Raw genomic sequence first — 27,289 nt, 5'->3', positions numbered from 1 at the left:
ACTGCAGGGGCAAGTGCTGTTAGCGAGCACCTATGAAGGCCAGCACGGCACACGAGGGGGTGGGTGGCCAGCACCACGCCCGGCCGCCTTTGTCTCCCGAGTGACGATGTTTACTGCACACCGCACCAGATGTGTGTACGTCTCTGCATATGGTTTGTATGTGTCTGTCTATCGTTGATTTAGTTTTATTTGCTTTTATATTACAGATACACGTATGTGTGTGTATTTGTATACAGGATATGTCTTACATATGCCTGTCCCTGCATACGTACGCATACGAGTCATTGTGTGTGTGTGTATCGTGGGGAGCGGTAGCGTATCGGTTAGCGCGCTGCGCTACGAACCCAGCAATCCGGCTTTGAGTCCCGCAATCTCGGCCACCAAAACCGGTGACGATTATCTGCACCGGTGCTGGGCCTCCCCTAGGTCGACTCAGCCTCAATTGAGTACCTAGTGTGGTGTAAAAAAAAACATTGTCAATGGGGAGACAAAGGCGGCCGGGCGTGGTGCCGGCCGCCTATCACCACCTCGAGTGCCGTGCCGGCCTTCATCGGTGCTACTCGCTTACAGCACTTGCCCCCAACAGTCTGTGCAGGCTATACGGGAGATGGAGCTTTGTCTTTGTATTTTTCTCTCCCCTCTCATTACGCGCCACCCTGCAGTGTTGCCATGGCTCCGAAAGGCGTCATTTGACGCTCAAGCGCACGTCACAGGCCACCGAGGGGGGGGTCTCTCTCTCTCTCCCACACAGATTGTCCACATTGGTGGGGGGGGGGGGTTAGGAAGAGGGGGGGGTGTAGGGAGGAGGGGGGGGGATCCCCTTCAGTTCATCACACAGAGCCCCCTTTATTGAACCTAACTCGGGGTTAGCCCACTGAGAAATCCAGTTTCCTTTCCACATCCAACTCAACCAGGTCAAAGCCAAAAACCGCTCCCTCTTCCCGAGCTCAATCGTGCCATTGGGGGCCGTTAGTCGTGCTTGTCGCAAGCCCTGAGAATTAAACCGGCAGTGGAAATTCCACATTCGTTGTGTGGGAGGAGGATGGGGGGGGGGGGACGGCCCCTTGATAGCGGTAACTTCCATTGACTCAAGGTGGCGTCTGTTTTGATTGCTTGTTGACAATTTTCCACGATTTTAGCTTCCCATTGTGCTGGTGTTCAAAGTTCAAAGTTCATTTATTAGGTATAGCCCTGTGAGCCATTCGGCTCTTGAATCGGGTGCAACCGCAACAAACAAAAAGCAAAAACATGAACAATGAAACATCTTAAAGTGAATATGTGCAAACAGAAAATCTAAGAAAAGACAGCAAAATATTGCAGAAAAATCACCGTACACCAACCCTGTGCAAATATCCCAATGGGATGCAAGTGTAAACAACAACAACCACAAGACAACTTAAGGCCATCAGTCTAACTCTGTACTACAACAAACAAACATGGCCAAACCAAAAAACTTTTCGAAAATCACCAAAATAATGCCATAAAAGCAATGAAACAGTGGTCATATGAACTGTGACAGAATTTTGGTGTAGCGTCGTGAGACGGCTCCATTTGGAACTCTCTCTCGCAGCATCGTAACATCCCGTGAGAAGAAAGTATCAAAAGCATACTTCCCGAGTAGTTAAGTGGGTTCATTTTATCCACACGCTCCTGAAGAGAAATGTTTTGTTTTGAAAGGCAGTCAAACCCGCTTTTGTTATTATTCTCAGAGTTGGGATTTTTTCCCGATTGAGTGCTGATCCAAATTTAATGCGGCGTTTTAATTTTTGGCATGGCCATTGGTGACCGGACTGAGACCATCACACCGCTATGCCCTGTTGTGTGTCCCTTAGCTGTGATTCTTAAATATGTTATTATTTAACGGTACGTCAGAAACACTTAATCCATGATCTGCAGTTGCCTGGGTGATAAGTGGGCTAAGTTTTGGCCAATCCTGGCCAGCTAGATCAAATACTTATTCAACATACAACACACTTCAGCTTTAATCACGGCTGCTGAAATCCGGATTCAAAGTCCAGCAACTCGACCGTTCTGGCTCGGCCTCTCTTACTCCGCATGCCACTCTAGCACCTTGTGGTACTCAGTTCACCATCCCCAAGCAGAACGATCGATTGGCTGACTCAGCCGATGCCCTACAGCCAGGATTGGAAGCTACGTTTAAAAAAAATTGCGATTGAAATGTTACCGAGCTAACGTAACTCGGTCATTTGTCGTCGTCGTCGTCGGTGGTGGTGGCGTTGACCTTTGGCAGGAGGAGGCACGGCAGAGAGGCGGCTCGTCGCAGTGGGACTCGCGCGAGGACGAGATCTCTCCTCCGCCGCCCAACCCCGTGGTGCAGAGGCTGATGCGACGCGGAGCGGTGAGCGCCGAGGTCTACACCGAGGAGGACGCCGCCTCGTATGTGCGCAAGGTGAGCGTAACTCTCCATGGTAGGGTGAGTGAGCAGGTGCTGCTACCACCCCCCCCCCCCCCGACTGTGTCCACCAGCGAGGTCACTGCACGCAGGAGGAGGTACGTGGGTAAAGTGAGTATGACTCTCCGTGGCAGCGTGGGCAGGTGCTGCCCTCTGTGTGCAAGGTGAGCGTTAGTCTGAGTTGCGGGGCACGTGGGCAGGTGCTGCCCTCTGTGTGCAAGGTGAGCGTTAGTCTGAGTTGCGTGACGCGTGGGCAGGTGCTGCCCTCTGTGTGCAAGGTGAGCGTTAGTCTGAGTTGCGGGGCACGTGGGCAGGTGATACCCTCTCTGCGCAAGGTGAGCGTTAGTCTGAGTTGAGGGGCACGTGGGCAGGTGCTGCCCTCTCTGTGCAAGGTGAGTGTTAGTCTGAGTTGTGGGGCACGTGGGCAGGTGATACCCTCTCTGCGCAAGGTGAGCGTTAGTCTGAGTTGAGTGGCACGTGGGCAGGTGCTGCCCTCTCTGTGCAAGGTGAGCGTTAGTCTGAGTTGAGGGGCACGTGGGCAGGTGCTGCCCTCTCTGTGCAAGGTGAGCGTTAGTCTGAGTTGAGGGGCACGTGGGCAGGTGCTGCCCTCTCTGTGCAAGGTGAGCGTTAGTCTGAGTTGTGTGACAGCGTGGGCAGGCGCTGCCCTCTGTGCGCAAGGTGAGCGTTAGTCTGAGTTGTGGGGCGTGTGGGCAGGTGATACCCTCTGTGTGCAAGGTGAGCGTTAGTCTGAGTTGTGGGGCGCGTGGGCAGGTGCTGCCCTCTGTGTGCAAGGTAAGCGTTAGTCTGAGTTGTGGGGCACGTGGGCAGGTGCTGCCCTCTGTGTGCAAGGTGAGCGTTAGTCTGAGTTGTGGGGCACGTGGGCAGGTGCTGCCCTCTGTGTGCAAGGTGAGCGTTAGTCTGAGTTGAGGGGCACGTGGGCAGGTGCTGCCCTCTGTGTGCAAGGTGAGCGTTAGTCTGAGTTGTGGGGCGCGTGGGCAGGTGATACCCTCTCTGCGCAAGGTGAGCGTTAGTCTGAGTTGTGGGGCACGTGGGCAGGTGCTGCCCTCTGTGTGCAAGGTGAGCGTTAGTCTGAGTTGTGGGGCACGTGGGCAGTCGCTGCTCTCTGTGTGCAAGGTGAGCGTTAGTCTGAGTTGTGGGGCACGTGGGCAGGTGCTGCCCTCTGTGTGCAAGGTGAGCGTTAGTCTGAGTTAAGGGGCACGTGGGCAGGTGTTGCCCTCTGTGTGCAAGGTGAGCATTAGTCTGAGTTGTGAGGCACGTGGGCAGGTGTTGCCCTCTGTGTGCAAGGTGAGCGTTAGTCTGAGTTGTGGGGCACGTGGGCAGGTGCTGCCCTCTGTGTGCAAGGTGAGCGTTAGTCTGAGTTGTGGGGCGCGTGGGCAGGTGCTGCCCTCTGTGTGCAAGGTGAGCGTTAGTCTGAGTTGAGGAGCGCGTGGGCAGGTGCTGCCCTCTGTGTGCAAGGTGAGTGTTAGTCTGAGTTGTGGGGCGCGTGGGCAGGTGCTGCCCTCTGTGGGCAAGGTGAGCGTTAGTCTGAGTTGTGGGGCGCGTGGGCAGGTGCTGCCCTCTGTGTGCAAGGTGAGCGTTAGTCTGAGTTGTGGGGCGCGTGGGCAGGGTCTGCCCTCTGTGCGCAAGGTGAGCGTTAGTCTGAGTTGTGTGACAGCGTGGGCAGGTGCTGCCCTCTGTGTGCAAAGTGAGCGTTAGTCTGAGTTGTGGGACGCGTGGGCAGGTGATACCCTCTCTGCGCAAGGTGAGCGTTAGTCTGAGTTGTGGGGCACGTGGGCAGTCGCTGCTCTCTGTGTGCAGGGTGAGCGTTAGTCTGCGTTGTGGGGCACGTGGGTAGGTGCTGCCCTCTGTGTGCAAGGTGAGCGTTAGTCTGAGTTAAGGGGCACGCGGGCAGGTGTTGCCCTCTGTGTGCAAGGTGAGCGTTAGTCTGAGTTGTGGGGCGCGTGGGCAGGTGCTGCCCTCTGTGTGCAAGGTGAGCGTTAGTCTGAGTTGTAGGGCGCGTGGGCAGGTGCTGCCCTCTGTGTGCAAGGTGAGCGTTAGTCTGAGTTAAGGGGCACGTGGGCAGGTGTTGCCCTCTGTGTGCAAGGTGAGCGTTAGTCTGAGTTGTGGGGCGCGTGGGCAGGTGCTGCCCTCTGTGTGCAAGGTGAGCATTAGTCTTAGTTGTGGGGCACATGGGCAGGTGCTGCCCTCTGTGGGCAAGGTGAGCGTTAGTCTGAGTTGAGGAGCGCATGGGCAGGTGCTGCCCTCTGTGTGCAAGGTGAGCGTTAGTCTGAGTTGCGGGGTGCCAGTGGTAGGTGCTGCCCTCTGCTGTGTGAACGCGGGGCTAACCGCGCACAGAGGAGGAGGCGGCGAGTGTCTCGTACGTCAGTATCAGAATCTTGTATTATTCATACCGGGGGAATCCGATGAGCTGTGCAGCTGTTTTACACAGATGTCCAGTCGGGGCACGGGGGTGAGCAAGTTACAACGGCAAACAAGACCAAAACACGATAGCGGCGCAAAGTAGAGAAGATGTGTGGTCTGGGCAAGTGGCGTCGCTGTGGAGTGCGCACCGGGGGCCAAGGACTGGGGGGGGGCGGGGGCTAGGTGACGGGGCTACAGTGGCAAAAAACAACCACCCCCTCCCCCACCATCAACAACAACAAAAACACGTGTTGTTATGTCTAACTGCCTCGGTAATATTTGTATGAGTTCACTAAAGCGGCAACTTTCTCTCAAGGTATCCGATGAGGCTCATCATCCCAGCCTCGTTGAGCTATCATCTGTGATGGCCAGGTGGCTTCTGAAAAAGAAGCTAACTAGCTCAGTGGGCTCTACCTGGTAAAATAAAAGAAAGTTTAATGATTTCATTTGAGTGATTTGTCCACCTTTTAGACACTTTACACTCCTATCGTGTTTTTGTATTGTTTGATGTTGTAACTTTATGACCCGCCCCTACTGGTCATCTGTGAAAAAGGAGTTTTATATCTCATTGTATTTCTCCCACTATAAATAAAGATTCTAATTCCAGTTCCAGGTAGTCAGTCGGTCACAAACGAAGAGGGGGGTGGGGGGGGGGGGCAATGTTGGCCTTGAGCAGGACTTTTAATCAGGGGACACAGCGACACGGATAACACGAGGGGGAGAATTTCCAAACAACAGGAGCGGCAGAGAAGAATGAGCAACCCTCCTCCCCCCCGCCCCTACTTCACGGAGGAGGAGAGGTCGAATGCAGGTGCGATAAGAAGGTCGAGGTTAGTGGAATGCTCGGCATGCTGGGTACAAGGACGAAAGGCGAGGAGAGATAAGCGGAGGGGAGGGGGAGATGTGGGTGAGACCACGAAGGATTGATGACCACGTCAACGTGATAACATCTTTATGCTCATCACCACCATCATCATCGTTGTCGTCCGTGATATATCCACTGCGGGATGTAGGCCACCCCAGGCTGTCATCATCTCCCGCGGTCTTGCGATGTGGCAATCCATCTCGCTCATGCAACACGAGCTCAGCTCGTCGCTTCGTTCCCAATGTGACCTCACTCTTGGGCATGCTCCTTCATTATTTTGGCTGCCATTCCAGCTTTAGTCTCGACCAGCGCTCATCCCTCCGAGTGACATGTCCTGCACAGCCCTCTTACCCGACTTAAAGGTCATGATGATTTCTCTCACGATCCATGACATCTTGAACTTGCGGATGCTCTCTTACCCGTGCCGCTCCTCTCCCCGTCTGTCAGCGTGAATTGCAGAATGTGCCTCTCCGAAGCTTCTTTGCACACTTTTCAGCTTTTGTTCCATTTTCTCCACTCATGTCTGTCCCTCGTGCAGTTATTGAAGGTGGACCGGGATCTAAATGATGAAATCACGAGGCGGAAGATAGCGGCTTTGAGCGTTTGTTGTTGTAAAACTGAAGTCAGTTATTCAGAATTTTTTTTTTAGGCCGCCTATTAATCTGCGCAAGCGTGTGTGAGTGTGTCGTTTAAGGCGCTCGGCCACCCGGCACAGCTAAACAAAGTAAAACAGTCACGTGTAAGAAGGAAGCGTTCAACACGCCCAATCATCGTTTCGGTTGAAAAAGAAATGTTACGAATCGTAAAATTGCCCGTGAGAATCCATGCGTTGAGTGAACTTTAAATTCAGAAATCAACGTCCCCCCCCGGCCCCTGCCCCCCCCCCCTCCCCCGACGTTCCTGCAGAGGGCAAGGTTTCAGTGGTTCATTTCCGACGGCGAGCGTTCACTTAGGGGTGTTCGCCCTCTTATTTTGTCTGCCGTGCTCTCTCCCCCGGCGCCCCCCCCCCCTCCCCGGCCACCAGGTGATCCCCAAGGACTACAAGACAATGCAGGCCCTGTCCAAGGCCATCGCCAAGAACGTGCTTTTCTCACACCTCGACGACAACGAGCGCAGGTGAACGGCGGCGGCTGTGTCATCTGTGTGTGTCTTTGTGCTTGAACCCGTCCTGGAGCCCTGGCCCTACGTCGACTCAGCCTCAAATGAGTACCTGACGTGGGGTGTAGTAAATACCGCCACTGGGGAGACAAAGGCGGTCGGGCTTGCTGCTGCCTGCCCACCCCCGAGTGTATAGTTCCGCCCTGCATAGCTTTTCGCTAACAGCACTTACCCTAAGAGTCTGTGAATGGTTTATGGGGAATCTTTGTCTTTGTGTCTTCTGTGAGTGTGTGTTTCTGCTCATGGTGGGGAGCGGTAGAACTCGGAAACCCGAGTTCGATTCCCGCTCATGGCCAACACCAGTGACGATTATCTGAACCGGTCCTGGGCTTCCCCTAGGTCGACTCAGCCTCAAATGAGTACCTGGTGCGGTGTGTAAACATCACCACTGGGGAGACAAAGGCGGCCAGGCGTGGTGTTGGCCACCCCCCCCCCCTCGTGTGCTGTGCTGGCCTTCATAGGTGCTTGCCAACAGCACTTGCCCCGAGAGTCTGGCTAGGCAATATGGGCGATCTTTATCTTTGTTGTAGCCGTTGTGCAGTGGTGTGAAGCACCGCGTGACGAACCAGTCCTGGCCATGGCCAACGCCACTGGACGGCAGGGATGTATTCCTCGCTCGCTCGGTACTCTTCCGAAACGCGCGACGTCGCATACGCCCCGTTAGTTTGACGTCACGGCCATTCGTGTGTAACCATTACGGTCGGCTTGCCTTAAGGACGAGGAAGTGAAATGTACGTCCTGTCCTTGTGGACATCTGGTGACGGTAAGCACACAAAATATGGCCCGTGCCAAAACAATCCCCAGGAGAGTGGTCCGGGCGATTTGCGGAGCCGGTACTAAAACACCGTAGGCTTTGGACACCCACAACCCCTTCAATCCGCATTGACCAGCATGGCGAAGTAAGGGTCGGATAATTATCTACGTGACCGACGTGCCGTGAGGAGGCCTGCATCCAGCTGTGGATAGACCATTGCTGCTGCTGCTTCTGCTGATACACATGGCGATGCGTCGTGGGCCGGCGCCAGCATCCTCTCATTGTTCGGGAGGCGGCGTGCGGTTTTAACGGCGGAGCGGAGTAGCGGTGGCGTCTGCGGTGCCGATGGAGCGGTGGCGATGGAGGGCGATGGAGGGCGATGGGCAGCGGAGCGCGTGGGGTCGCGCCGGTGGGCGCCACCTCGAGCTCCGTCTGGAATTTTTAGTGCTTGCGCGCAGCCCCCCGTCACATTTTGGCACGGGCTCAAGGAAACGGCACGGGCTTCAAAGAGGGCGCGGCTCTTTTTTCTCGGCCGTGCGCAACGCTTTTATTTCATTTCAAAAGCAACCGATAATGGAGGGAGGCGGCAGGGTTGTTCGCGCGAAAGTAAAAAAAACATCTAAATCAAATCGAGTTTAAAAAGAGAAGGAAAGAATGATACATCGCCTCCCCCCCATCACCTCTCGCTTCCCGCCTTGTCATCAATTTGTTGACGAGTCGTCGCAATTTAGGGTTGAAAGTGTAACCCAAGAATCAATCGTCGGTTTTACGAATTCTAAGCAGTCGATTCTGACGCGCGTGATTCCATGCATGTGCCGTGAGCCGACACTGCTGGCGAACTCAGTCATACACGGCTGCAATATAGCCCTTATAATTATTATCGTCATGATCGTCATCATCAGCCATGCTTTGTCCTCCCCGGCCCAGACCCAAGCCCTTTCCATCTCTCACCGTCTCGCGATGTAATGATCTGTCCCCGTCCTGCACATGAGTTGACATCATCTCAGAATCAGATTCTTTGTTTAGTCCGGAGGAATCCGATTATCTACGAAGCTTTCTTTCACAGATGTCCAGTAGCGGCGGGTCAAGCGAGCCACATCAACAAAAATTATACAAAAGACGATATTATTATAAGAGCAACATATAGAGAAAATGTTAGCAGGTCTCTAAAAATAATTAAATATAAATGAAGTATACGAGTACAAATAGCACATGTACATCAATGCCTTCCGATTATCCAACAGTAACATTAAATATGTTAAACAAAGTAGACTAAACTATTTGTATTTTACTAGGTAAAGCCCACCGAGCTATGTAGCTCTTTTTAAGAAGCAACCTGCCCACAAATGATAGCTCAACGAAGTGGCTTATCGCGTGGAAATTTTTAGCACAGAAATCATTCTAAACGCGTGATGTTGACTCTAAATGTAGGTGGGAAACACCGGAGGACCCGAAGAAAAATACACGCGACCACGGGGTCAGGATCGACCTCGCAACTTGCAGTATATCAGGCGAGGTAGTTAACATCTCACCACCATGGCACGATCCCTTTCTTTGGCTGTCGCCATGCCACGTCGTTACATTCCGAGCGAATGTGGTAGGGGAGATCATCATTGTCATCGTCGTCATCGCCATCGGAGGAGGACCTGGAGAAAAATCCACTCGAGCACGAGGACAGAGAAAGAAAACGCAAACTCCAAATATACAGCATGCGTCAGGGTCGGGATCGAACCCGCGACCTCCTGTAGACCAGGCAACGGCCCATGTGACGGCGGCGATAGCGACGATAACGACGATAACGACGATAACGCGCATTCCGTTCGTTGGGCAGAAGCGAGCCCCCACAATGAGAACTGCGTGGCGCCGCGATCCCCTAAAACCCTCACGCTGAAACCCACCGACGACGGAGCAGACACGCGCGCAAACCAATACCGCTCAGATGAAACAGAGAATTCCTTTGTGGAATTGCTCGGGGATTTGCGGGTTGCGCGCGGCGCAGGAGATAAGGCACCTGAAATCCCCCCCCCACCACCCCTCACAACCCCCCGGGGGTGTGGGGGGAGACTTGCGACGGCTGATCTCGGCTCAACCGCCCCTTGGATGTTGTCTCGGTTTCGTAAAACCCTCTGCCGCCTCCGCCGCCAACGCCACCTCGGTCGCCGTTTTGGTTGCCACAGCCAAAGGGCCCGAGGGGGGGGGGACGCCTTTGTCTTGGCACCGCCCCGGCCCATCAACCTGTGATGGTTGAGCCGGCCGGATAATCGGCATCTCTGTAATCGGCCGAAATGCCCGCGCTGTCGGTGGTCGTGCTGACTTAAGGAAGTAAAATCACTTTGGGGGCTCTGCGAGGGAGAGGGACCACAAAGGTGAGGTCGTGGATGTAGCTCAGTGCGGGCGCACCCAGTGGATGCGATTTCATGGCTCCCGTCGCTACGTTGTCCACCGCCCGCTCCTCCGATTAGCACGGTCGGATGCGTACGATGCGAAGGAAGTTCAACGTAGAGACATACAAGTCGCATCTCAAGGGCACATCTCTCATTGCACTTTCGTACAGCAAGTAAATCACGGCCACAACTTGCTTTTTTGTTTATATTATGAAGAGATGCAAATAGTACGATTGTTTTTATTCTCTCTCACTGTGTACAATTGCCTACGTTTACGGGTGTATTCATGTGTCGATGGCACTTTGGGTGGAAGATTTATGCCAAAAAGGCACCACGTGTTTTAAGCAAAATGAAAATAGAATTGAGTTGACTTGATTCAGATACCACGCCTCTTTGTGACGGTCACCCTTGACACCAGACAAACGCAGTCGTCTCTGATGGCTCTGACAATAAGAGATGGGCGCATACGAATGACCGATTACAGTAAAACCTTGGATTGGGAGTAACTTGGTCTGCAAGTGTTTTGCAAGACGAGCAAAATTTTAAAATAAATATTAATTTGATGAACGAGCGTGATCACAACTGATATACGAGTGCTTTGGATTACAAACACGTTTCCGGAACGAATTATGCTCGCAATCCAAGGTTTTACCGATTACTTTGAAGAGTTTAGGTACCAATGACCAATTCCAAATCTAATGCAATTAGATACTTAAATTGTATGTCATTTGGATTCTTCCCATTACTGAGACGGAGACGATAGGCAACAGACTGACAGAGCAGTCTCACCTGGTGTCTCTAGGCAATGATCGATTTGACGGAAACCAGTTTTTGGTGGGGGGTCTCTAGTCAATGACAGACAGACAGACCAGTGTCTGATGGGGTATCTCGTCAATGACGGACAGACCGGTGTTGGAGATGGGATCTTTAGACTAGTGGTCCTGTGGATCATTGGAGGCGCTGCAAGGCCATGGCAAAGTGGTCATCGGGAACTTTTGCAGTTACATTTGAACTCGCAAAACCCATCCACCATGTGGTTATATTTACTATACTCTTTGGTTCTTTCGGTAAAGTCATAAAATATCCCACCTGATGACGGACGCTTGTGTTGCGCCCGAAACGTCGTGATTTATTTTATTTTATACCCACGTGACAGAACCAAAGAGTATGGATTCCTGCAGTCACGAAAGCTTCAAATCAAGATGGTTATATCGGTGCGCTGTTGTCTGTGAAAAGTGTGTCGACAGTCGTCTGCGGGTCCGCAGTGTTCTGGGCCCCGCTGCTGCTCTGGAGCGCAGACAACGAGAGAGACACCGACGGGCGGTCTCTGAGGTCTTCGGGGGGAAAAAAAAAAACCCACGGCCGACAGAACCGGTCTGTCAGAGCCCCACATTACGTGCGAACCGTGACAAATGTAGCACGGGCCGCCGCACTCCACTTAGCCGCACTGCTGTCGATAGCCTCTAGGTGACAGCACACTCTGTCGTCGGGGGGGGGGGGGGGGGAGGAAATGCATAGGGGAACTACGCTTTGTTGACTGCGATGACGAGCCGAGTGCGTTGGTTTGGTTTTTTTTTACGTTTCCAACCACCCGGGTGACAAGGGTCACAGAATTCCGGGCGTTTGTCTGCGGACGGATGTGCGAGTGTCGGCTACAAGCTGCCTTGTTGGCTTCACTGATGGACAGGCAGGCAGACAAAGTACACACCGGTCGAGAGATGGAAAGACGGACGGAGAGAGAGAGCGTTGGGCGATGGGAGTGAGCGCTGTCAAACCGTCGCGTCACATCGAGGCCGAGTGTCTCCTCGCATTCAGCGGCGCTCATGGCCATTGGCAGCCCTACGCCGCCATCATCATCATCGTCATTGTTAGCTAGGATCAATCCACTGCTGGATGGAGGCCTCCATCACTCTAAGGGTGACAGAGTCAGGTCAGATGGAGGCCTCCATCACTCGAAGGGTGACAGAGTCAGGTCAGATGGAGGCCTCCATCCAGCAGACGGAGAGTGCATTCCGGAACGCTCTTCCTTCCGATATTAGGAAGCCACTGGAGTTGTGCAGTTTTAAGTCATCTCGATTGACAAACTAATTTCTTTAGAACTGCTTTTTGTGTTTGGTTTGTTATCCTTCTCCCGCACCTCCGATTAGCATGGTTGGTTACGTATGGTATTCCGAAAGAAGTTCAACACACACGCACATACATACGTACATATCTCCCAAAGCCATTGCAGTCCCGCATGCCAAGGGAGAGGGAACGTGCTCCAGGAGAAGCGTGCTTCTATGCCCACGCGCCCTTCCACCTTCACCGGCGCACCCAGACCGCTGTGGTCATGAATACATAAGGTGACGTCTGGGAAGACCCAAATGCAGCAGCGGATTGGCTAAGCAATGTACAGCAGCAGGTCCTCGTTTAATGCGCTAGTCGTAGACACGCTCCCCCGAAAAGTGCCGCACGAAGCGAAAAACATGTTAAGCGAAAACAATTTCACCCCCCCACCCGTAAATAATGCGGTTACGATAAAGTTCGGCGAGGCACGATGTACTACGCACTCGCGCAGCCGGATGGCGGGACAAATAATTGTGCTGCCTGCTGCTGTGGCCACCACGTTGGTGTCACGTGCACGTGGAGATCTCCGTGTTTCAGTTTTCAGTTTAATTTATTTGGTTTAGCCCTGTGAGCCATTCGGCTCTTGAATCGGGTGCAACCGCAACAAACAAAAAACTAAAACATGAACAAGAAAGCATCTACAAGTGACTATGCGCAAACAGAAAAATCCAGGAAAAAACAGCAAAATATTCCTGAAAAAGCACCGTACACCAACGCTGTGTGCAAAAATCCCAGTGAGATGCAAGTCAAACAACAACAAGCATAAGACAACTTATATTAAAGCCATCAATCTAACTCTGTACTACAACAAACAAACATGTCCAAACCAAAAAACAAATAAAGCCATAAAAGCAATGTAACAGTGATCATAGGAACTGTGACCGAAATTTCACAATAAACGACATAATCCCGAAACTCCCACAACGGCAGAATGGTGCAGTGGCCAGTAGATGGCAGTAGAGCAAGTGGGTATCTGACCTGACGTTGTCACTCTTATTAGGCCCTCTTACACATGGGATTTCCTCGCGGCACACTACACACGCTTCAGAATCTTTATGCTGCAGGAGGAATCCGATGAGCTATGAAGCTCTTTTTCCACAGATGTCCAGTAGGGACACGGGGTCAGAAAGTTCCAACAGCAAACAAATAGGTAAACACGACAGGAGTGTAAAGTATAGGAGAGGAAAGGTAAGCGAATCACTCAACTTGTGGAATTAGCCAAACATCCAGACGCAGGACCCTCCTGAACAACAACAACAAAACCCAACTCGTGAGACTCATTGAGACTTCTCATGCCTACTAACCGACTCAAGGGCAAGAGTTCATAACAGCCAATGCCATGATGACCTCTTGACCTTAACTCATCCGCCGCTTCCTCCGTTGGCAGCTGTTGCAAAAAAAAGTCAATAACTGACCTCTAGGATCGCCCGTGCAATCTCATCACCGCTAGCATCTGGCTTCAACGCCGGTGTCGGTGACCTGCCTGCCTGCCTGCCTTCCCTCCTCCATTCTGCTCAACGTTGCCCAGCCCTCACCACCTACGCTCAATCTGGTTACAGCTATTATTCTTTCATCATCCTCGCCATCATTATCATCATCAGCCGTGATCTCTGTGCACTGCTGGATGAAGGTGATCCTCAAGCCTCCGGCATCTCTCGTGGTCTCGTGTCGTCGACGATCCAAGCCTAGCTCCGGTTCCGTCGCTCCGTCTCCGTGGCGGATCCAACTTTACCTACAAACGAAACAATTTTTTTATTTTACCAGATAAGACCCACTGAGCTATGTAGCTCTTTTTCAGAAGCGACCTGGCGATCACAAATTATGGCTCAATGAAGTGGCTTATTATCACGTGGAAAATTATAGCAGCCAAATACTCTAAATGTGTGATGTTGATTCTAAATATGGGAGGGAAACACCAGAGGACCCAGAGAAAAACCCACGTGACCACGGGGTCAGGATGGACCCCGTGACCTGCAGTATATACGGCAAGGTAGTTAACATCTTTTTAGGTTTTATCGGTAAAGTCACGTCTTCAAGTAGAACACGGTTCCACCTGAAGATGGAAGCTTGTGTTGCCTCCGAAACGTCGTGATTTTTATTTTATTTTAATTTTACTTTTATAAATTTTATTTTTTATTTTTTATCTACGTGACTTTACCGAAAAAACCTAAGAATATGAATCCTTGCAGTCACGAAAGCTTCAAATATAGAATTAGTTAACATCTCACCACCGTGGCGCGATCCCTCCCTTTGACTGTCGCCGTGCGCTGCGTAAACTTTCCCTTGCCGCGTCGTTACATTCCGAGCGAACGTGGCAGGGAGCTCTTATTTCATTATCATCATCGTCGCCGTCGTCTTTTTTCTCGGTGTACTCACCCTCGGGAGCTCGGGCGTCCCGTGACACGTGCTGCCCAAGAGCGCGACTCACCCAGAGCCCAGCGCTCATCCTGCATTCTCTTCGCAAATCCCGGCTCTTATCTCCTTTGTGCATTGTTTGACAGGTGCATTCTCTCTGCACAGCCCCGACGCAAGCCCCGCTCGCGTTTCATTTCATTCGCGTTTGTGGATATATATATTTTATTATTATTTTACGCTCTCGTTTTCTTTCCATATATTTCTCACGCGCCTCCCTCCACCCCCCCTTTCCCTCCCCGACCTCCACCCTCGCCGCGGCCCCGCCGCTCCCGTTTGTCCTTGAGGTTTCCCGACGACCGCGAGGCCGTCCGTCGTTGTCCGTCGATGTCCATCGTCGTGTCCGCGTCTGCACTATAGCCCTCATCATTATCATCGTCATCATCGTCATCATGATCGTCATCATCAGCCATGCTCCATCCTCCCCCGCCCACACTCAAGCCCTTGCCATCTCCCAGCATCTCGCGATGTAATCTTCTGTCCCCTTGTTGCGCACGAGTTGGCGTCATCTCAGAATCAGATTCTTCGTTTAGTCCGGAGGAATCCGATGATCTACGAAGCTCTCTTTCACAGATGTCTCCTCTTGTCCCCGCGCGAGCCTCCCGCCGCATCGCGCGTCCCGAACACAACAACTTTGTCGGCGTGGATTTACGCCCAAGTGTTCTTCGCTAATTTTCAGAGGGGGTGTGGGGTGTGTGGGGGGTGGGCACTTTCGCCGATAAGACATCATCAGTGCGAGGGGCCGCCGCGCCATTTGAATCCATTGGGGTTTGACAGCGCGAAGGAATGCATCGACGAATCTGGTCTCATGAGTAGGGACATTAATAACATCATTATAGTTGTCGGCGTCAGCAGCAGCGGTGCAAGGAACATCAGCAGCAATATCAGCATCATAATCCATCAAAGGCAACGACAGCAGCATCATCATCAGCAGCAGGATCATAATCATCATTAGTAGCAGCAGCACAATCACCATCATCATCATAGTTAATATAATCGGCAAATCTATACATACGACCTGTGTATCCTAAACCATCATGGGCTGACCTTTAACCTCGTCATCATCGCCGTCGTCACTACCATCAGCATCATTGTCACGAATGATACATGCCTCTTCCCGTGACACAGTACACAAGTGTTCTTAACAAATTTTCAGAGGCAGGGCCCACTTTCGCCGATAAGACATCATCAGTGTGAGGGTCCGCTACATATTTGAAACCATTGGGGTTTGACAGCAGCACGATGATGGTGCTGATGATGGGGGGGGGGGGTGTTTTCACAATTTGGTTTGTTTTGTCAGGGGGCCGCACGTCAGGCGCCGCACTAAATGCATCCAGGGGGCCGCCAGTGGCCCCGTGGGCCTTGCAAAGAAGAACACCGCTTTAGGCGGCAGGTACAGCGGGCGGCCTATAGACTGTTGGGGCTAGTGCGGGAGGCACCGCGCACGAGCGGGTCACGTGACTAGCATCACACCCGGCCGCCTTTGTCTCCCCAGTGCCTGTGTTTACGCACCGCACCAGGTACTCATTTTAAGACCAGGTTGAGTTGTCCTTGGGGAGGCCCAGGATTAATTCAAATATCACTCGCCGCTGTAATCGACCTTGGCCCTGAATTGAACTCAGGTTGCCGGCTTTGTCGTCGTTGCGCCGCCGCTCCACTCGTACGCACGCACGCACACACACACGCACGCACACACACACGCACACACGCACGCACGCACGCACACACACGCACGCACCGGTTTAGTCTCACAGAATGGTGAGCCGAGAGCTGTTGGTCAGCACGTACTCGGCGCGTGAATCTTTCACGCACACAAAGACAAAGATCCCCCGTATAGCCTAAATAGACTGTAGGGGCAAGTGTTGTTTCCGAGCACCTACGAAGGCCGGAAGGGTACACACAAGGGGTGGGTGGCCAGCACCACGACCGACCGCCTTTGTCTCCCCAGTGGCAATGTTTACACACTGCACCAGGTACTCATTTGAGGCTGAATCGACCTAGGGGAGGCCCCACACACGCGCACACACTCCGTATATGCACCTCCAAATCTGTGTGTGTGTTTCTCTCCGTCATCCCATCATCCCCCCACCCCACCTCTCCATCCCTCTCTCCCTTTCTCTCGCTGTCGAGTCGTTTTGGCTTGGACTTTTGCAAATTCCACGCTTAGGGGCCGCGGGCGAGAGAGAGAAAGAGAGCCAGGCGATGGAGAGGAATGGGAGGGGATGGAATGGGAATGCAGGGGAAGGGATGCGAGGGAGGGAGGGGGGCGCAGGTAGACTTGGCTCTGTGGTCGCGGGGGGAAAGTCGCTGCCTTTGATTACCGCCCCGTGTCTTTCTCCACCGGGTGCCTTCATTAGGCCCTCTCTTACCCGGTTTACGGTTAACGACGCGGAGCCCAAGGGGCTGCTGTGGGCAGCACCGCAGTGAGCCGGGTGGTCTGTTTGGGAAATGTGTTTTTTTAATTTGTCAAACTCGGTGAAGCGAAAAATAATTGAGACGCAAGTGGGTCGGTTCGGCGCGGTGGAAGTCCTAATTGGTGAGGTCGTGAGTTCAAATCCCAGCCAGGGTCGGCTTGGCTCAGTCGTCATTGTCGTCATCATCATCATCAATCATCGTTGTCGTGTTGTCATTGGCATCATCATCAGCAGAAGCAGTTGCAGTAGCAGCAGTAAGGGGAGCTGTAGCGGCAGGATCATCATCAGCAGCAGCAGTTGTGGTAGCAGCAGTAAGGGGAGCTGTAGCAGCAAGATCATCATCATCTTCAGCAGTTACGGTAGCAGCAGTAAGGGGAGCTGTAGCAGCAGGATCATCATCATCTTCAGCAGTTACGATAGCAGCAGTAACGGGAGCTGTAGCAGCAGGATCATCATCGGCAGCAGCAGCAGCAGTTACGGTAGCAGCAGTAAGAGGGGCTGTAGCTTTTTCAAAATCATCATCGTGAAACGACAGTCGCTGAAAGAGTAGCGCCTACAGCAGCATTCGTCATCATCATCAGCAGCAGCTGCCGCCAGTTATTTTCCCAGGACGTCCTCTCACTCTCTAGTAGTCTCAATATTTTTTTGGGGGTGGAGGGCCTGCATCGCGATGTTTTGCCAACTCCATTCTTAACGGGTGTTTGGCTTCACGTGGCAGGACGCCGGAGAACTCGGAGAAAACCCCCACTAGGCAAGCCACCCTCATGCTCGCCCATCGAAGCACCAGCCGGGCTGAAGCCTGCTTAGCTTCTGAAATGTAACGCGACTGGGCACATTGAGGACGATGTATGTACGTTGAACTTCTTTCGCGCCGTGTGTAGCCCAATCGTGCTAATCGTAGCAACGCGGAGCGGCACACACCGTGATCACTCGGAACGAGCCACATTGCAAGGCGCACGGTTATCACTCGGAACGAGCTCGATTGCAACGCGTAGCGCGCGCACACCGTGATCACGCGGAACGAGCCCCATTGCAACTCGGAATGCGTGCACCGTTATAAAGTGGAACGCGTCCCGTTGTAAGGCGGAATGCGTGTACCGTTATAACGCGGAACGCGTCCCGTTGTAAGGCGGAACACGTGCACCGTTATGACGCGGTTTCTGAGCGGTCCACGACGACGAACTACTTTCTTGAAATGCGCGGCTGAGCGGTAAAGTGATACGGTGCGCGGAACGATACAGTAGCGCAGTGGCGGCGTACCCTCATCTCGGTTATTTGTCCCGCCATGGGATGTCTGCACGCTGATTTCACAGTGCAAATGTGATTCGGTGACAGTAATTCCTCACTTTGCGTGCTTAATGCAAAGCGTGAGTGAACACGTTTCTACGAGAGAGACGCGGGCGACGTGAGTGAACACGTCTCTACATGAGGGACGTGAGTGAACACGTCTCTACGTGAGCGACGTGAATGAACACGTCTCTAGGAGGGAGACGTGAGTGAACTCGTCTCTACGAGAGTATGCGGCTGTTGATTGGAGCCCTCCCCTCCTTTAGTCGGGCACCATCGGCGCGTTCCCGCTGGCGCCACATCACTCGGTCTCCTGCGAGGGCAGCGTGTCCGGGACCGGTGCCCGCAGCCAGTCCTGGCACCACCACTCCACAGGCACTCGCACGTGTGTGCGTGCGTGGGTGTGCGTGCGTGGGTGTGCGTGTGTGTGCGTGTGTGCGTGTGTGTGCGTGTGTGGGGGGAGCGGTGGTATAGCGGTTGGCGCACTGCGCTACGAACCTGGGTACTCGAGTTAGATTCCCACTCCTGGCCAACACCAGTGACGATTATCTGAAGCGGTCCTGGGCCTCCCCTAAGTCGGCTCAGCCTCAAATGAGTACCTGGTGCGGTATGTAAACATCGGCACTGGGGAGACAAATGCGGTCGGGCGTGGTGCTGGCCACTCACCCCCTCTTGTGCCGTGTCGGCCTTCATAGGTGCTACTCGCTGACAGCACTTGTTCTTTAAGTCCATTAAGGTTATATGGGGGATCTTTGTCTTTGTTGCGTGGAATACCTTCACGCAGGCATGGCAAGTGGAGGCCGTCAGAGGTTTGTGTTAGGGTTACACCGGTTATCGTTGGGATTATAGAAAGTGATCGGGTTGGTTATAGGCTTTTAGTTATTATTAGGGTTCGGGGTTAGGTTGAGGATTAGACATGAGGTAAGGATTATTGTTCGGGCTAGGGTTAGGTTTATAGGGTTAATATTCCGCGTGAGAGTCGGGTTATGCATTGGTAAGGGTTACAGATAGCCTCGTGGTTGTATATAGGATTAAGCTTAGCGTCGTAGATTGCGTTCAGGTTAGAGCTACAATTGATGTAAGTGGGAATGCATTGGGAGAGTTATGAGGAGTGTTGATGTTAGGGGGGATAGGAAGAGTGGCAAAGGGGGGTAGGGCTGCAAGTTATAGCTCAAAGTGTCCTCCCGTTCAAACGAGATCAACTCCATTGGGTGGCCCTCAGCCCAGTAGTGTCAATCTGCACACTCCTCCAGAGGGGACCCGTGAGGGCTGGGATTCGAAGGCAACTGACAAGCGAGGGTTGACGACAAGGACGAAGTCAGGGTTACGGTGACGATCGTGGCCACTGGAACCAAAGTGGCACTTTCGAGTGGAGCAAACCGTCGCGTGGGCTGAGCGAGCGTCAATTCCCCCCCCCCGACGCTTGGTCCACGGGGGCTGCGACGTCGCTCGGCGGGGGCATCGCCCCCGTCCAGTTGCCCGGTGCCCATTCCTGCGCCCGTCGTCCCGCGTCGCATTCTGGGCATTTTTTTTGTCGCCAGTCACTCCGTTTGTTTCTCTTTCTCGTTGCAGACTCCCCGCGGCGACGAGCGCTCGCTCGCTCGCTCGCTCTCCCTCGCTCTCTCTCACCGCCCCCGACTGTTTTGTTTCGTGTTCCGCTCCACTCCTTCGTTTTTTTTCTCCCCCCCCCCCCTTCACTGCCTCAAAGGACTGTCGGGTGCCTCGCCTTGCCGCTCTCCCGCAGAAGTCCCCCCACCATCCCCCCTCCACCCCCCCCACCCCCTCCACCCCCCCGCTGCTCGTGGGCACAGCTGACGGTTTGAGAGGTCTGGATGCCAGCCCCCCTCCCCCCCACGACTGTGTCAGCGATCGGTTAATGAACGTATGTATGTTAGACTTCTTTCGCACGTACGTGCGTGGGGGGTGAGAGGTGGTAGGACAACAATCGAAACGCAAAAAGTTGTCGAGAAGGAATGAGTTTTCATTCTAGATGATTTAAATGCTCCGCCCAATGCCGGCCGGTCATTAACCTGCGTGGTTTATTTTAGGTGGGGGAGGGGGGGGGCCCATTCTCACTTACAAAACCAGGGAGAGGGGGAAATCCAACCCCCCCCCCCCCTGGGTTTTTAGCCGCCTCACCGAGGAGACCCTCTAAAACGGAGCTTCCCTGCGAGTGGCATTTTAATTCGAGGAGGATGAGAAGGGTGGTCGTGGGAGTGGAGGTGGCGGGTGGGTAGGGGGGGGGGAGATGGAGACCCTTTAATCGAGCACCGGGGTGATCTGGGTCGGTTCTTTTTCCCCTCTGCTGCCGATTGCCGAGCAGTGGCGGTGGCGGTGAAGGTCAAGTCACGGCCACGCTGGTGTCACGGCCGCTCCTCCTCCTCCTCGTGACTTTTGGCGCGAGCGTCACCTCCGTGTTTTTTGTGGGCTGGCCTCATTTGCGCGATTCCTGCTGACGGTGGCGCAGATGTTAACTCCCTCGCCTGGTAAACAGGAGGTCGTGGGTTCGACCCCTGACCTTTGATGCCCGCTGTATATTTGGAGTTTGTGTGTCTTTCTCCCCGTGGTCGCGTTGATTTTTCTCCGGGTCCTCCAGTTTTTCCCTCCACATTTTGAAACATGTGTTAGGAGTATTTGGCTACTGCTGTACATTTCCACGTGATAAGTCACTGCGTTGAGCTATCATTTGTGGCCAGGTCGCTTCTGAAAAAGCGCTACATAGCTCAGTGAGCCTTACCTGGTAAAATAACAATAGTAAAATAAATGTTTATTATCCAGTGTGCCCGTGGCCAGACCTGGCACCACCACCCCGCATACACACACACACGCACACACGCACACGCACACACGCGCGTGTGTGTGTGTGCGGGAGTGCAGCGGTTAGCACGCTGTGCTACGAACCTGGCGACCCAAGTTCGACTCCCGCTGACGGCCAACATGGGTAAAGATGATCTGAACTGGTCCTGGGCCTCCCTTAGGTCGACTCGGCCTCAAAAAAGTATGTGGTGCAGTGTGTAAACATCGCCAATGGGGAGACAAATGCGGTCCGGCCGTGGTTCTGGCCACGCACCCCCGTTGTGTGCCATGCCGGCCTGTCTGTAAAGGCTCGATGCGTGAGCTCTCTCTCCGAGGCCCCACTGCAGACGTGGGCCCTCGAGCGGACTCAATAAATCGGCTGAGGAATCGCGGCGATTTTCACTTTTAATGCCCCAGCTGCTATGTGCAATATTTATATTCGGGATAAAAAAAATTTTCGTTTGAGGAACACGTTTAATTTAGGTTAGGGGTTGGCTCGTGAATTTTAGCATTTACCCGCGGTTTTTGATGGCCGTTTTTGATGACTCAATGGGACTCGTCCATCTGTGTGTGTCCGTGTGTGTCACCCCGTGTGTCCACGTTTCCGCGTGTGTGTTTCCACCTGTGTTCGTGTGCCTGTGTGTCTCCCCGTGTGTGTGTTCGTGTGTGTGTCTCCCTGTGTGTCCGCGTCCGTTGCGCAGTCGCGCCTGCCGGCTCAGCAGATCACCTTGCCCGGACATCGCACGCATTTTATTTTATATTTATTTAACCCCCCCCCCCCCCACGACTTTGCTCTCTCTTCTTCACCCGCTCCAACCCCTCGGAATGTTTCATTAGTGCCGCGACGAGCTGTTTGGCCGGATGCCTGCCTCAAAGCCGCCCGGGGGTTTGTTGCGAGTGAGCGACAGGACACTCGGAGGCTGCCGCTACCACTTGCGCTGCCGACGCGTCTGCGTGTGTCTGTCTGTGCGTGTGTCTGTCTGTGCGTGTGTCTGTCTGTGCGTGTGTGTGTGTTGCGGTGAGTGCTTGTGTAGCGGTTAGCACGCCACTTTACGAACCTGGCAGAGGCCCGAGTTCGATTCCCGCTCGCTCACGGCCAACACCAGTGACGATGATCTGAACCGGTCCTGGGCCTCCCCTAGGTCGACTCAGCCTCAAAAGAGCACCTGGTGCAGTGTGTAAACATCACCACTGGGAGACAAAGGTGGCCGGGCGTGGTGCTGGCTACCCACCCCCTCGTGTACCGTGCCGGCCTTTATCAGTGCTCGCTTCCAGAACTTTTGTGTGTTTGCCCGCGCTTGACTTTGTACCCGAGTCGGACCGGAGTAGCGGCGGTTTGTCGCGCTGCGCTGAAGTTTCAGGACCACAGGTTCGATTCCCAGTCGTGGCGTGCGTCGAGATTGAAATCTGACCCTGACACTCAAAGCATGTGCACACTCGCGTACACACGCACGCACGCACGCACGCGCACAGACGCACGCACGCGCACACACGCACGCCTACTTGCGTGCACACGCAGAAGATGGGAAGCGAAATCGCAGGTTGTTTGCACACGCCGCTGCAATCCCAAGAAACGTGGGGTTCAGTTGACGGCCACGCACAACGTAGTGGCCGGTGATATCCGAAGCTTGTTTGGACCTCGTTTAGATCAACCTTAGATCAACCTTGAGTGAGCCACTGGTGCCGAGTGTGAACATCAGCACTGGGCAGACAGAGAGACACGAGGCATCAATGCCTACCTCGAACTGCCGTGCCAAGCCGGCATTCATCGCAGTAGACAAAGGTCCCCTGTATAGCATTAACAGACTGTTGGGGCAAGTGCTGTTTGCACCTATGAAGGCAGGCATGGCACACGAGGAGGTGGGTGACCAGCACCACGCCCGACCACTTTTGTCTCCTCACTGACATTGTTTACACATCACACCATTTGAGGCAGAGTCGACCTAGGGGAGGCCCAAGACTGGTTCAGATAATCGTCACTGGTGTTTGGTGGCCGTGAGCTGGTATCGAACTCGAGTCGCCGGATTCGTAGCGCAGTGAGCTAACCGCTGCCCCACCGCTCCCCACAGCAGGTGCTGCCTATGACAACATGCGGTGTGCAGGTTCATTGGGTTTCCAGGTTTCACTGCACGTGCAGGAGACCGCAAGGGTATGTGCCTGTCAATGTGTGTGTGCATCCGTCAATGCAATGTTTGTGCAGATGCGTATGGAAGCGTGTGTGTGTGTGTGCGCATACGCACGTAGCGGTTAGCGTGTGTGTGCTATGAGCCCGACAGAGACCTGAGTTCGGTTCCTGCTCATTACCAACACCGGTGACGATTATGTGAACCGGTCCTGGACCTCCCCTAAATTGACTCAGCCTCAAATGAGTACCTGGTGCGGTGTGTAAACATCGGCAATGGGGAGACAAAGGCGGCCGGGCGTGGTGCTGGCCACCCACCCCCTCGTGTAATATGCCGGCCTTCATAGGTGCTACTCGCTAACAGCACTTGCCCCAACAGTCTGTTCAGGCTACACTGAGGATCTTTGTCTTTGACGCACTGCGGAGAGACCAGTGGGTGGGGGTGAGTGACAGTTTGTGCCCAGGCACCGCAGGCAGTCGTCACTCTTCCCGCTGTTTAAACTCTGACCAGGCGGGCAAGGTGGGGGGGGGGGGTGCCCGTGCCTCTCGCAGTGGGGTTCTTGATGGCCATGCCGGAGACACTGAACCAGTGCCGGATTAAGCTAGTTCGGGGCCTGTAGCATGTGTTGTTATAAAGGAGCCCTAAATAAAAAAAAACAGATTAACACACGTACATTTTTTACTTGCATAGTAAAGTAATTGTATTTTTTCATTTTCTATACATCCAGATAATACGACACATCGCCAACCTTAAACACCCAGTCGTTCATAAAAGTTGAAGGCGGTATAGTACTATAGCAATAGAGCAAGTGCAGAATCACTGAACCAGGATTGATAGCTTGAAAGCATTTAGTGCGGGGCCCTTGAAAGTGCGGGGCCTGTAGCATTATGTAGATACTTTTGCTACGAAGATAATCCGGCACTGCACTGAACCACAGCGCCTGCACTGACTATCCGCCAGCGCACAATGTCTACATCTCTCTTCCCCATTCCACTTATTTTCCCCCCTCCGTTGAGATTCGGGGATGATGTCATCAAAGGACGAAGCATCCAGCAGGGAAGGCGTTTGGGACCAACGGAACATTTGGGTGGCGCGTGGCGGGGGTGGCGGTGGGATATTCAAACGGTGACATTTCACGCGCGTTGTTTTTTGTCGTAAACGAGTGTGCGCGTCTGGCTGTCGTTTCTCTGTCTCCTCCTTCGCAGTGACATCTTCGACGCGATGTTCCCTGTGACCCACATCGCCGGCGAGACGGTCATACGGCAAGGTAACGACCGCACACGCGTGTTTTTCACTTCACCCCCTTTCTTTTCCATCTCCTTCCATCCCGACTATCGTCATCAAACTTGCTTCTGCGGCGGCCGTATCGCTCTCTCTTCCTCTCTCCGCCACGGCTGCATCCTTGATCCCCGTGCTGCTCTCGGTTTCTCGCGTTGACAATGGAGACGACGGACAAACCCAAAACTTTTGATTGAAAGCTTTCGTGACTGCAGGGATTCATATTCTTGGTTCTTTCGGTAAAGTCACGTAGAAGGGAAATAATAAAATAATATACATATAAAAAATACAAATTCTCACGACGTTTCGACTGCAACACAAGCAATCATCATCAGGTGTGAAATCCACAGCAAAAAAATTTGAAAAAGTGGCGGTTTCTTCGCCACTTTTTTCAAATTTGTGGCGGCTTTTCTGCCACTTTTTTCAAATGTTCTTGATGTGGATTTCACACCTGATGATGATTGCTTGTGTTGCAGTCGAATCGTCGTGAGAATTTGTATTGTTTTATATTTGTATTATTTTATTATGTCCCTTCTACGTGACTTTACCGAAAGAACCAAGAATATAAACCCAAAACTCTGATGTGGCGGTTCTCACGGTTCGACGGGACGAGAGATGCTCTCGATAAGCTCCTTCCTTGGGGACGGCTGCGGCGATGTTGCGAAGGAGAGAGGAGCAGCACTCGCCATGTCTCGTCAAGGAGCGTAAACCGTTATCACGTGAACACTGGTCACTCTCGCAGCGGTGGCTTTTGGCTAACCACCGAACAAAAGCGGTCACCACATTGCGCGCATGCAGATGCGCTTCTCTCTCTGTCCCTCCTCCTGGTGCCCAATCTCGTTTTCGGTTCTTCTCCCTCCTTGCACCCCTCCACTGGAATCAACTTCCCTTGTACATTGAGCAGCACTGCCCATTGACTCAGCACTGCCCATAGACTCAGCACTGCCCATAGACTCCACACTGCACCATAGACTCACCACTCCCCATAGACTCCACACTGCACCATAGACTCACTACTCCCCATAGATACCACACTGCACCATGAGACTCAACACTGCCTCTGTACATGGAGCAGTCCCCCTCCTTAACCTTCCGGTCCTCTATTAAAGCCTCGCCTCTTCTCTATCGCCCATTCCCTTCCTCTTCCCTCCCCTCGCCCCTCCACTCCTTCCCGTCCCTCCCCCCCCCCTTTCCGTGATCCCTAAGTACCCCTCTATCTCTGTCGCCGATTCCTCAATCCTTGTAGCACGCCCCTGGCATCTACACCATTCCATTCTGTCTCACCGTTTTGTAAGCTCCGTCACAGAGCGCCTTGAGTGACGGCGCTCTATGTAAGTTATATAAATGTCATTTATATAAATTACATTAAAATTAAGGGTCCACCGTCTTGGCTTCGGCGCGGGAGCTGCGTAGACCCCGAGTAGACCCCGAGTAGCCGTCCCCGTGCCAGGGAAGTACTCGGCAAGAAGCCAAACAAATCGTGCCCCCCCCCTCCCCCCCATTCAACCCACACTGACCGGTGTGGTGCAGAATCAGAATCAGAATATTTATTCAGACTGGAAGAATCCGATGAGCTATGAAGCTCTTTTTCACAGATGTCCAGTATGCAGTGCTGTGGTCAAACAACCGTCCCCACCCCGCCCCCCCCCACTCCCCCACTCCCTCGCCGCCCCCCTTCATGAACACACATGCCGTGAGAAATGGCGACAGGGGCTTGAGGAGGCCTTTATCCCGCAGTGGATCGATGATGGTGATTCAAAAATAAAATGTGTCATTGTGTCATTGCGTGTCTCCAGTGGGCGACTGGCACCAGCCAATCACTGCCATTGGATGATTTTGCTCGCTGTCCAGCTCAGGTCGTGGAATTTTGTTGTTGGTTACCGAATTTTTGTTCTATGAGACCTCCTTTACCAGTGGCAAAATATAGTAATAGGTTTTTACCCTTTCAACTGGTAAAAAGGTGTCAGTTTTTGTACCAGTTGAAAGGGTAAAAACCTATTATTACGAATTTTGTTGTTGATGAATTGCTCATGCTTGTACTAAGTTCTGATCGCAGTCACAACCATCTATCAAGAAACGAGCCGACGAAACGAGCGCGCTTTGGGCACCGTTGCGTGCGGACGCAGGAACCGCCGCCGCACGCGCCGTGGGAGCGCGAGAGAAAATATAATTTGACCGACGAATCGCCGCAACCGCTACAAACCGATTTAATGCCCAGCTAATAATTATTACCTAATTCACACCCGTGTACTCATCGTCACGCACTGGCCAAGCAGCTGCTGGATCTGGCAGAGGGTAGAAAGCCTGACAGATCAAAGTGTGTCATGGCATCAACAGCCACGTGGCCATGATGACGTCTCGATCTTGACCTCAATCAACACGAAGGGAAGGAGGCGATGGCGGCATCATCGGATTTGCCCGCTGAAAACAGCTTGACTCGAGCCGCTCACGGCAAAAAACCGCGATCTACAAAACGGCAGGGTCCTGGCACCGAGGATGCAAAACTGCAGCTCGGAACAGCAGCGACACTCCGCCGGCGCGCAGCAGGAACGCAGCAGGAACGCAGCAGGAACGCAGCAGGAACACGCGCTTTCAGACGCAAGGGGCAGCCCGGTTGTTGGGAGGAGCCTCGAGTGCTGCACAGAGGCTCAGGAGCTGCGTTCTTGATTCTGCCGTCTCCGAGGGGGGCCACAGATGCAAACAGAGGCAGTGTCTCACTCATCGCCCATTCGCCTGCCCGCCCGCCCGCCCGCTGGGCATTCAGCGCAAATTGAAAGGGAATTTAAGGAAAGTAAACACTGCTCCCAAACGAGACGCTTAGGACGAGGACATCGGTTGGATCCCTGCCGCGGTCGCGTGGCCGATTTGAATCCCTCGG

General features: G+C 53.3%; 1 protein-coding gene across 1 annotated transcript in view; it reads left to right on the top strand.

Annotated features, from left to right (window-relative positions):
- The window catches only part of LOC144719096 (cAMP-dependent protein kinase type I-beta regulatory subunit-like), a 94,827-nt gene that overhangs the window by 9,292 nt on the left and 58,246 nt on the right, over positions 1-27,289 (top strand). The window contains exons 2-4 of the mRNA XM_078594913.1: positions 2,252-2,410; positions 6,724-6,815; positions 24,339-24,400. Coding sequence (XP_078451039.1) covers positions 2,252-2,410; positions 6,724-6,815; positions 24,339-24,400 — 313 coding nt within the window. The remainder of the gene's footprint in view (positions 1-2,251; positions 2,411-6,723; positions 6,816-24,338; positions 24,401-27,289) is intronic.

This window comes from Lampetra planeri, chromosome 5 (assembly GCF_965212315.1).
Source record: "Lampetra planeri chromosome 5, kcLamPlan1.2.h2, whole genome shotgun sequence".
Lineage (NCBI taxonomy): Eukaryota > Metazoa > Chordata > Hyperoartia > Petromyzontiformes > Petromyzontidae > Lampetra > Lampetra planeri.
The sequence above is the reverse complement of the archived record's forward strand: the minus strand, read 5'-3'. Positions and strand labels throughout refer to the sequence as shown.